This window comes from Melitaea cinxia, chromosome 4 (genome assembly GCF_905220565.1).
Source record: "Melitaea cinxia chromosome 4, ilMelCinx1.1, whole genome shotgun sequence".
Classification (NCBI taxonomy): domain Eukaryota; kingdom Metazoa; phylum Arthropoda; class Insecta; order Lepidoptera; family Nymphalidae; genus Melitaea; species Melitaea cinxia.
This window is the reverse complement of record NC_059397.1, coordinates 11324812-11337229: the sequence shown is the minus strand read 5'-3', so window position 1 is coordinate 11337229 and position 12418 is coordinate 11324812. Positions and strand designations below refer to the sequence as shown.

Sequence of the window (12418 nt, the reverse complement as noted above, 5' to 3'; positions counted from 1 at the left end):
AATTTTTACTCGGAGTTTTTTATTAACTATTTTACTTATATTTATAGTACTAGTGTGGTGGATTAAGCTTTAACCTATTCCTGCAGTAGTTTGTAAAAACTAATATAGGTATAGGTTAAAGCCGTTAACCGTATAGTCCTATAGTAGTTTGGAAAAGCTAAATTCTTTGAGATTTTATGTTGATTTTTAGTAAATTTCCATATTTCATTCTTTCGAGACTATCCAGAGTATACAAAATATTTTCCTGTTACGCAAAATCGTCCAGTACTCCTTAGAGTGTGTTCAAGAACGAAATTCATTTTTTTTTTTATATTTACACAATGACAACAAAACACTAATATTCTGCACAAATTAATAAAAGTTATATGACTTTAATGCATTTTTAAAGTGAAAAAATAACGGCGCGGTAGGCAGTCCCATTTGACTTATTTATTTAAAAGCCTACTTCCGTTGTTCGATGTTATTTGAGTTCAGAACTAACTATTAAATCCTGGTCGTCCGCATTTAATATACAAAGCAGCGATCGCTATAACCTAAATGCCACGTTTGTTGATTCACTTAAGCCCTAAAATTTCCATAATTCTGTATAATTTCCATTACCAAATCTTTTTAATATTTTTTTTACTATAGAATAAAAATATATAATAAATATTTTTTACAATACATCAAAGATACGTTAATGAATCGTAAACGTAATCCATTAGTTATTTCATGTATTTGTATCAAATATCTAGATTATAAATCAAGATCTAATGCGTATACACAACTGGTCATTGAATCATGGTATAGCTGTCAATGTCGCCAAGTGCCAAGCGATTATTGTGGGCAGTTTTCGGCAACTGGCCTTGATTGAATACAATTGATACAAATTCTTTACCGAACCTGATTTTTTGATAGATACTCAATACCATTTGCCTCAAAGGTTAAGGATCTGGGCATAATTATTGATAAATCCCTTTTCTGGTCCGATCAAGTAAATGAAGTTTCGCGTAAATTCTACTCAACATTGCATCCCTTACTACACTTTAAGCATTTCTTACCAACTAAGGCCAAGCTCCACTTGGTTACCATACCTTACTCTTGCCCATAGTCGACTACGGCGATGTGTGTTGTCTGGACCTCAATCAGGTCCATTTGAACAAACTTGATCGATTGCTCAACACCTGCATTCGTTTCATTTTCGGTTTGTGGAAGTATGATGATATTTCCCATTACAGATCTCTCCTTAAATGGCTACCAATCCGCGAGTGTAGGAACTTGAGAATTCTTTTAATATCTACGATTTTATTTTTGTGTTACCCACACATTAGGAATCCTAAACATTTTTGAATATCATATCAAAGATTGACCGTTCCATAGCTTAATTGGCTAGAGCGCCGACACGGTCAGTCGGAGACGCGGGTTCGAACCCCGCTGGAGCGGTCAATTTTTGATATGATATTCAATAATTTTTGAGAATTCTTTGTTTACTCTTCACTATTCTGTACCTTACCTGTAACCTAAAATGTAAGTTCACTTTCCTTTCCAAATCTCATGAAAGATCTTTCCGCTCTTCAAATAATCTACCTCTTTCTACTCCTATTCATCGGTCTGGGTTTTTGTTTGATTCATTTCTGTTTCTGCTGTTCGTCTCTGGAATTCGTTACCCGAGTCCATCCGTAAAGCTCCTTCACGTGACTCATTAAAGAGGCAAGTTAAGGGGTTCTTCTTAGCCAAAATTTAACCTGATTTAGTGAACTCAATAAACAATGTAAATTGTGTTTTGATTATTATTGTCGTCAGCTTATTAAGTATTATGTATGTAGATATGTGACCTGTCCATCTCCATTTTTGTTGGTCTATTCTGGTTAATATATCGATAACTTTGGTTTTGTCTCTTATTTCGCTACATCTTACTCTGTCCTGTGTCTATATTCCTAACAAGCTTCTTTCCATGGCTCTTTGGCAGCGTTCTAGATTTTCCCTGTGGTGTTTAGTCAATGCCCATTTCACAGATGGACAGGTCACATGATACGAGACACACAAGAGAAATGGTGTAAAATAGTCACAGATTGGTATCCTAGAGATGGCAAAAGAAGTAGAGGACGCCAACAGACAAGATGGGAAGACGACCTAAAACTCACGGCAGGACATTACTGGAGAAGGGTAGCACGGGACAGGTATCAGTGGAAAGTGTTAGAGGAGGCCTATGCCAAGAGGCAAACTGAACTTCGGGACATTTTATAAAAAACAAGAAAACATATATGATATGCATTGAAGTTCAGATTGAAAGGGCTTATTATTATTATATATGTAGATATGTATGTATGTATATGTGTCAGTATGTATGTATATGTGTATGTATGTATGCAAGGTTGTATTTGTTTATGTATGTTTATATTTTTATGGTATATATAAATGAATTTATTTACTCATGTATATACTAAGCCACTAACTTTATATTTCCTCCCTTTTTTCTTCTTCTTTATCTGAATTTTACTAATACCCGATTTTGCACACCTACAAACCTCTGCTCTTGTACGTCCTAAGGTTGGCTGGTAGAGAATGCTTTTAGCATTAAGCCCACCTTTTGTACAATTCTTTAATGTATTGTGCAATAAAGTATTAATAAATAAATAAATAAACAAATATATATATATATATATATATATATAATATTTATGAAAATGTGATATCCAAATCATATAATAAAATAAAAACTATGAAATCTTGAAAGTTTAAGATATTCCTAAGGTGTTTTCAAACACGACACTATTTCACCGATCGTTACTAAAAGAGCTCTTAAATAAAGCTATTTAAAAGTAAATTGAAGAAGTATCAAATAGAATTTGAAAACCAAATCGGTTTTATGAGTGTTTATTACTCTCAATCTCCATAATTCGTTTCAACTCCAAAGATTCGACACATGAGTTATGGAATGGTCATTTGTGGTTGTAGAGCTATGTTTAACTTTCGATATAACATTAAAATTTACACAAAAGGTGGCAATTTTACGCTGCATGATGACATTAATAGTAGCGAAACCCAGCGGTAAGACAATATTTCTTTTTTTTCTTTTAAACTGTTCGCGTTTGAACGAACGCGCTGTTATAACGCTCCCCTACGCATTATTTTGCATGTATGAACACCTGCGAGGTGGAAGCATTCCAAGTTGATCGTATTTGTTTAATAAAGTAATATTGCAAATACGGGAATGTTATATGATACGCTCTTTAACTTTAAATAATTGGATTACTATACACAACGACGAATAAAGTTTACAGAACCAAATAGAAAAAATTATTAACTAAAAACTTATATGCAAAATAATATGTATATTAAATGTAATAAAAATTTTATATTTTCTATTTATGATAAAGAAGTTGATAGTAGACAAAACCTATTTCTTTTTATATACGGTATATTTCAAAACAGATATGATTACAATTTGATAACTTGAGCTTACAACATTAAATATCATCTATGCTTCGATGAAATTTAATAAAACCGAGTTATCTATAATCTTTACGTTCAATATTGATACTAAAATCTTTTTTTATAATAATTTATTTAAAGAAAAAGTTATTGCTTGTGTTAAGCCCGTCAAAAACCTGTCAATCCACCTTTATTTTTGAATAATTAATTTAAAGATCCGCCTCGTTTATGATCAATGTGTAAAAGATAAGCGATGTATAATTTGCAGTAGTCGTTAATTAAATGAACATCTCATGTAACTGCGGTAATGGGAATAGAATAATGAAGTCATAAAACTCTAAAAAACTTATCGGTTAATAAATAAAATAAAGAACCGTGCGCCGAAGTAACTGCCAGTCAATACATTCTAATCAGTGATTTATTGGTCCTAATCCTCAGCAAAGCACAAATAAGCTATCTTGTCGACTTAATGTTGTATCAGTTCAGGCGTGAAACTCCCGCGTACCACTAAGTGGTCCTTCCAGTTTCCACTCGAAATATTTTAATAAGGCCTCACTGCTCACGCACCCAAATAAAAACATAATTATACACGCACTCACTGACACGAACGATCACTAAAGCCTCGCCAGGCTCCAGCTCACCTTATTTATAATAGTAGCGACACTAAGACTCTACATTTTTGCTCTAAACGGTGTTAATTTATTGACCGTGGGCAGATAATATCACTTTTTTCTCCCATTATTGTAGCGATTACACCAGAAATTATACGTCGAAGTCCGATTCCGAGTTCAAACGATCGACGAGAAGCAGAGGAGTTTAATTCTTAAGTGAAAGTAACAAGAGGCCTTTATCGTATACACGAAGCGTAAACTCGGTCTTACCTTTCTTGATGAAATCGCCTTATGGACTCGCTAATAAAAAGTGTAAAGTTATGAACAAGTTATGCCACTCGCATTAATTTCGATGCTTAACCTGATAAACAAATTATAGTATATTAAGTTAATAGCTTAATTTATAATTGAATTTGTTACGATGTGTTCATAAGAAAGCATTGTTACGACCGGCCTTTAGCATATCAGGACGCTGTTAACGACAAATTGCTCGGATATTTTATACGTATAACTATTGCGAAAGCGACACATTTAACACCAAAGGAACATTTACTGGTTCGTTTGAACGGTCCAGCCAGTTCGTGGTGCAATTTTATTAGTAGTTTTACTCGAACGTACTGTGATGCCGTTCCGCATAAAAAGTTTATTGTCAGTTGAATTTCAATATCATTTTAAAATCGGTTATGCATATTATAGGGCACGTAACACCGCACTCTGTTATAACGGGTAGTGATTGCACAAAGGGAACTTTCTCACGGTTAGTGATGTACTCTGTCTTTATCGTGACAGTCACTTTTAATAAAATTGGTCGCTAGTCCTTTGACACAAAATGGATCTAAATTGTACAGAATGATCACTCATTAGTCTGTAATCAAAACGAACTACGCCCAAAGGCATTCTTATGAAGTAAAATAGTTAAAAAATTAATTCTTTTCAAACGACGAACGAAGACAATTTTATTACCATTATTAATTACAGACACGATAAAACTGTGAATTTACTGTCTAAGTGTCAAAATATTGTAAATTTAAAACAGTGATGTAATTAATATTGTAAAAATAATATAACAATACAAAAAATTTGAAGTAAAATATTATCTATGGCATATATGGCATTGAGCTACGATAGAACTGAATCTTCAGTCGTATATCAACAGATGGCGCCAAAAATATGCCGTTTTTTTCGAATTTATCTATCAAAATTAACTATTTCAATTTTTTTCTTCAATAAAACAGTGCCTTGAGATTCGATTACATAATGTTTCTTTAACTGTACTTAATTAACTACGCTATACTTTTGATGAATTATTTATAGTTGCAAATAGTCGGTTGTATATTTTTGACATTGAATTCTATAATTAGTCATTCATATTATTTGAAGAATAATGGGTTGTAAATTATTTTATATTTGCTTTGTAGTTAAAGCTTATATCAAAGTGAATCTTATGCGTATGAGACATTACACTTTGCTAATTTTTCATTCTCTCTTAAAATTAAGTTGTGATGTCACAAATACATAGGTATTATTTTTCCTAATAGTGTGAACATAATTTATGACTGGTTCGTGTAATATTTACTGTATATATAAATTTATTCTACTAAAAAAAAAAACAATCTACAGAAAATTATGGTTAATCGCAAAGTGGCCTTATCTCTAGAAGAGATCTCTTCTAGTCAACCAAGAGAGTGTAATATAACCGGGTAGATAGTGCAAGAAATAACAGCGTAAAAAATAGCTAAAAAACTGTAATATATTAAATACTTACTTTTAGATTTAACTGCTGTAGGGCAGAGCAGGAATTTCCTGCTCAAAATATGGAGCAGCCCGACTGGGGTAGTACCTCGATCTTACAGAAGATCACAGTAAAATAATACTGTTTTCAAGCAGTATTGTGTTCCTGTTGGTGAGTAAGGTGACCAGAGCTCCTGGGGGGATTGGGGATTGGGTCGGCAACGCGCTTGCGATGCTTCTGGTGTTGCAGGTGTCTATAAGCTACGGTAATCGCTTACCATCAGATCTTCGGATTCGCAGATCACGCAAGCTGCAAAGCTAGAAGGTAAAACGTCAAGAAAAAAAAAATAGTACGAGTCACTGTAGTTGGAGGCAAATAAGATGATGGGCGTTTTCGAAATACTCCTATAGATTACTATTGGGAATGCCTACAGATGTCACAGGTACTAAATTCCTGTTAAAGGAAGAATTAAAAAAAATACAAACAACAACCGACCGCGATAGGAGAAAATTTAGAAAAATGAAACGGCGTGCTTTATGTCCGACGGAATTAGAGGGGCGTACCTAAAGCTTGGCTATGATGGTCCAACCTAAGCGTAGAAGCCGAGAGACTATATATATACTTTGTATCTTAAAGAAATATATTAGAAATTAATTATACTCTAGACAAATATTAGGTTTGATCATATCTTTGTTAGTCATAAGTATTTCCGACTTACAGGTAATATACCCGATTGACCTGAAAACTCTGATAACCTATAGGTTATCTGAGTATCGTAATAGGTTGATTATAATTTAACTGTTATTTTGTTAGGAAAAAAAATTTCGTTGTAAAATTAAATATGACATGTCAAATAAAATTTTACTTTATTCAATATGACATCTTGAACCTGTAGTTTATTTATTAAATTAGATTTTATAATATTATTTTAAGAGTGCGGGATCTTGCGTGATATTATTTTTTTTTATGTCACTAGGTCGGCAAACAAGCGTACGGCCCGGCGCACCTGATGGTAGGCGATTACCGTAGCTTATAGACGCCTGCAACACCAGAAGCATCGCAAGCGCGTTGCCGACCCAATCCCCAATCCCCCCAGGAGCTCTGGTCACCTTACTCACCAACAGGAACACAATACTGCTTGAAAACAGTATTATTTTGCTGTGATCTTCTGTAAGGTCGAGGTACTACCCCATTCGGGCTGCTCCATATTTTGAGCAGGAAATTCCTGCTGTGCCCTACCTCAGTTAATGATAATCAGATTGATAAATACCGCTCAATCCCGCGGAATTGAAAAAGCTACGGTATTACTGTCCCAAAATACAAATATTTCTTATCAAGACTGTTATAGAAAGAACTTTAATTATACATGTGTAAGGGTCGGATAATAAAAGTAATGTGGATTGTAATATTCTTTATTTCTTTGTCGTGTGTTGTACAGTCACCAGAACAATATAATTAAAGGAGGTAACGTGATTAAAATTATTTTTGCTTGGAGGAACTTTTACAAAACTAGCTATCAATCGCTTAAATTTTTGAAAATATTTTCTAAAAAATTGATAGGGTTGAAATTATTGAATAACTTTTATGGAAGCTGCTAATCTAACATAATTTTTGATATAAAACTTTAAGATATACTTTTTTTTCTTTACCTTACCCATTGCCTACAAAATTATTGCTGATTTGCATATTTATTTTACCAGTGAATAAAAATGTGTATATTTACATATTATACTTATAATTATTTAACTGAGTTAGTGCACAGCAGGAATTTCCTGCTCAAAATGTGGAGCAGCCCGATTGTGGTAGTACCTTGACCTTACAGAGGATCACAGCTAAATAATACTGTTATTTAGCAGTATTGTGTTTCTGTTGGTGAGTAAGGTGACCAGAGCTCCTGTCTGAGTGTACCAATTTTGATTTAATTTCCTGGTCATCGAAAATTACAATAAGGTTCGTTATTAAAAGATATTACTGAAAGAGACATATAATAATGACGTAAACCTAATTGATAAGTATTCACACGTTATTATTATACTTGACATTTTAAACTCTATTAGGTATAAATAATATCGTTACCAATAATCAGATAAAGACGGCAATAGAACTTGTCAGATCGATCTGCAAGCGAAACTAATCTTTATCACCTATGAATCTGCAAGCGGCATTCAACCTTAGGGTGGTACACCATTTTCTTGGCCGACGGTACATCGACATTAATTAGTTCTTGATTACGTCGTATGTAACAAATTTTTGAAAACCAAAATATTTTTTTTACAGTGCCTGTGTCCCCTTCCTCGTCGGGTGGCGGTTCAGGGACCCCTTTGTACCCTGGAGCTACATCTCACCCGTTGTCTTCTCTGCTGTCGCAACAGAGGCTGCTCGAGCTGTCCCGCTTCGGCTTGCGGCACTACGACATCGCGCATCATGTCTTGTCCCAGCAAGGTGCTGTTACCAAGCTGCTTGGTAAGCTTGTAGTTGTAAAGTCAAATGCTCACATTTAAACTTAACATACGCTTCAGCCTGTAATACCATGCTGGGCATAGGCCTCTTTCCCCATATAGGAGAAGGATCAGAGCTTAATCTAAGACGCTGCTCCAATGCGGGTTGTTGGATATATTCCCTACTGTGAGTAACGATCGCTATCAGGTGTACATGAAAGCAACCGGGACCGACAGCTTAACGTGCTCTCCGAGGCAAGGTGGGGAAACCCACAACAAGGAGTAACAACCATACCGGAAATAAATAGTTGTAAAAACACAAATATCCTATACTTTGTGCGGGAATTGAACCCGCGTCGGTGTTTAGGAACTGCCGACAGGGCACACGTACAATTACACCAGAGCGGTCGGCAACTTACATACTTTAAAAAAAAAAAAAACTAAGAGTTTAAAAGTCCCTCGACTTACTTGTGTTCGGCTATATAACTGTGTTGCTTTTCGACTTATCGTCCTGTTGTCAGAGATGTTTTCTTTTGGTGTAAATATTAAAATTAAATTAATATCGATTACTTTGCAAATTTGAAAAATCAAATATTCATTTACTAAAAATATTTTTCACTTTTAAAAGTAGTTGGCACCTATTGTTTTGTAAATTGAATCAAAAATATTTTACGCCAACAATTTATTTTCAGGAGTATTAAATATTTGTAATTTGTATGGCTAGATAGTACTGCACTTAACAGTTTAAGTTTTTATCGTAATTTCATCTTATGTGGATTAGTTGCGTTACTATTTTTTCGAATACTGCTTTAATGGTAGCCTTTCACATTTTGTATTTTTATTGAGTTGTAAGTGTCGTAAAGGCAATACGATAATAATCATTGATAGAGCAACATACTGCCAAGTATCTCTTCCCTGTAATTAGTAAGTTTATTATTAATGGGGTTCGCGTCAGGCACTCTTCACTACTCTATTGATTTATACAGATATCTCTAGCGAATTGCCTTGCAGCCCGCTATTGCATCCAACTAAATTACTTCACTACACGCCCTAGAATGATCAATACGTATTACGCCAAAGCTGAATGATATCAGACTTCTAACTATATACCAGCTATTCGTATAACTTTCATTGCACGTTCCCTAAATTTAAAAGGAAGTTTGAGGTATGTTTTTACTCGTTGTTTGTTTCATCACCTGGTTATGCATATCGAAACGTGAATAATAAATATTTGTAAAATGAGGGCTGAGAATCTTCCCCTTTAAGATGTGAATAGATAATAACACATATCATATCTCCCAGCGATAATTCGTTGATTTGTCGAAATCGACGGAGTACGAATCGTATTTAACTCTTTCTTAATAACACGGTTAAGGCAATAATCTCAATTGCTATTAATCAACGATAAGCAATCGCTGGATTCTCGACAGAGCTGCTATTGACGAAAGCTTAGATCCTAATCGGTTCATAAAACTTGCAGCGTGTTAATTATAAGCCACCGGGCTGCGAACCATTGCGTTGCGACGACTTCGCCGCGAGCGCCTCTACCGATGCGAGCTACGTGTCAAACTTTCTTAATATCGATGATTCTCGTATTAATATTCATTTATTTCATTCTTTTCGCCGTAATTATCGAAGCTTTCGAAACGATCATAATCTTGTTACCGTTTTCAAATAATTATTATCTCTTCGCTTCTCTTGAAAACAAAATACAAATATTTAAACTCAAGGCTTGGCTGGATTTTAATATATTGACTTAAACTGCACATATTTCAGCTGCTAGGATTTAAAACGTCCCATAATTGTTGTAGGAATATGCCGTCAATTAGCGTGTTGTAATATCACAGTAAGTTGTAAGCGAAGCATGAGCTGTCATTGTAGAGGGGATTTCATTTGTAGAATTAGATTGAACTATACAATTAGGACACATGCTCACTTTGTGTTTGCTCAAGAGTCGTGAAAGGACGATTTCAAAAGCAACGATGCGTGTGTACTTCGCTGTATAATGATGATACGCAGTTTGAGTGATACTAACACTTATGAAATCTTTGAGTAATTTTTAGCCTGTGACACACGGCCGAATTGAATTGCTGTTTCTTATAGAGCACATTTATTGTAAAATTATATGTAATATGTAAGTATATTATTATTTAAAGACATTCAAGTATTTTCAGTCACAAGTATGAAATGAAATTGTAGCTAAATTATATGCAAATTTCTTTTAATGAGTTAGTAGATGCATTATTATATTATTAAGATATAAAGCACATTAAAAAAAAACGAGTGTGCTTTAAACCACACGACTGAAGTAAGACTTCGTAAAAACGTAACTATCTTTTTCTATCTTCACTAGACTTATATGTATATCTCCCTCTCAACTTCCGTTCGTCACGCTCACATAGATGACATTTTTTGTAACGCTCTCGTCACGCATTCACCAGCTTACTCTCCATGTCATGAGTGCGCAAAGATTTTTTACTTAAATTTTTTTTTTATCAATTAAACTATTTAGGAATCTCCATTCAAGAACGAAGCTAACGGGACATACATATATTTTGCGTAAATGAAATAGTAGGTGGATCTAATACTACAAAATATTACGGCGCGAGTGTATTGTCAATCAATTTCAGCCCGTGGTGATTTCGTAACGTCACGTGTCGGGTTCCCACGGAAGCTCGGCTGCGATCCGCCCAGGGCCGTCATGTAAAACCACTTACGTATTTAACATAGTCAACCTAGCCTTAGCTCAAACGTTATTATCTAGCCCAAACAACCACCGCTCCGTGAAAATGGGCACGCATAAATAACCTTTCAATCAAAACGTCTTAAGCTGTGTAATAAACCTAGCTGTAGAACAATTTTCCAGTAATTAACCTCTATTATTTGACACTTTAATCAAGTATAAAACTAGGATATAATATAAGAAAACTTAAATATTAAATGTGCCGTCTAATATACTTATTGAAGTTATCCACGACTAAAGACACCGAAATCACCGAGTGGGTTAAATTTAAGATTAGACCGACATTTTATTTCTATAGTCTAAAACGTGGTCGTAGTTAATGATACCTACTTATGAAGATTGTCCGCGGATCGTCGCTGCGGGTAATGAAGCCGTATTTAGGCATTGGTCCTATAATCAAAATTGAATTACCAGGGTTGACATTCTTGCTTCACAAACTATACTTTTTCCTGTTCCGTTCCAATTCACGTGGTTAATTTGAATATTTAATGATCTTTGCCGTCGATGGAATGTTATTTTTAGTTAACAATGATATAGTAATGATACGGTAGAATACTATTAAACCTTTGATGTTTTGATAGGATTTTGACTATCTTTGTAGTGTCAACTACGTAACTTAATACAGTTTTACTGTACCTACTGTTAGTAAATATAACTTTCTTTTATTTTTTGCAGTATAAAAGTTTACAGAAGTAGAAAATAAATAATAATAATACTATAAATAATTTTTTAATAACAAAATGTTATTTTATTAGAAACCATTTAAAACGATGTGGAAACATTTAAATTCCTCAAAGTTTTAGAAGTGAATCATTTCGTGGGCACAGCTTATTAACTAGTGAGATATTGTTTGTTTTCAAAAATAGCGATATCACTGCATTAGCTTAGAAATATTGTCTTTAAAAATTATACTTTTTCTAAAATTATTTAGCCTTTGCAATTTTAGTGGCGCAATGATAGTGTAAAAAATAGTCGTTTAGTAGTACATAGCAATTGTGGCTTTGCCTAAAAGGGTAATTTTACTACTCCCACACTTGTCTACCTTACAATTAGTTTTTTTTTTTCAAATATATAAATATTTTAGGTTTTCCATCTTTTTATCTGATTAATGTTTTCTAAAAGTATTTTATTTTGTTATAAAAATATTTTGAAAATCGTACAAATATAAGTTTTTAAACTTCCACGGTCGTTATCAATTCTTTTACTTACGAGTATACAGCGCTTACTTGTTATTTTTAAACACCCACGAATCACCGACCTATGAATATTTTAAATGCAAAACATGTGAAAAGAATCATTGGCGTGATCTGAAAATGTATCTAAATGAAAAGCTGAAATGACGTAGATTATAAAAATATAGACCAGGCTCATAAAGACTATCAGGAATAATTTTTTATAATAATATATTTTTTTAAAATGAATATATTTGAATGAGTATGAGGTGATACTGAGAAAAAAATAAATATCCAATAATTGCTTT

At 33.7% G+C, this 12418-nt stretch overlaps 1 protein-coding gene across 1 annotated transcript in view; it reads left to right on the top strand.

Annotated features, from left to right (window-relative positions):
* LOC123669886 (paired box protein Pax-6-like) overlaps positions 1-12418 on the top strand; it is a 52215-nt gene that overhangs the window by 21566 nt on the left and 18231 nt on the right. The window contains exon 2 of the mRNA XM_045603406.1: positions 8035-8220. Coding sequence (XP_045459362.1) covers positions 8035-8220 — 186 coding nt within the window. The remainder of the gene's footprint in view (positions 1-8034; positions 8221-12418) is intronic.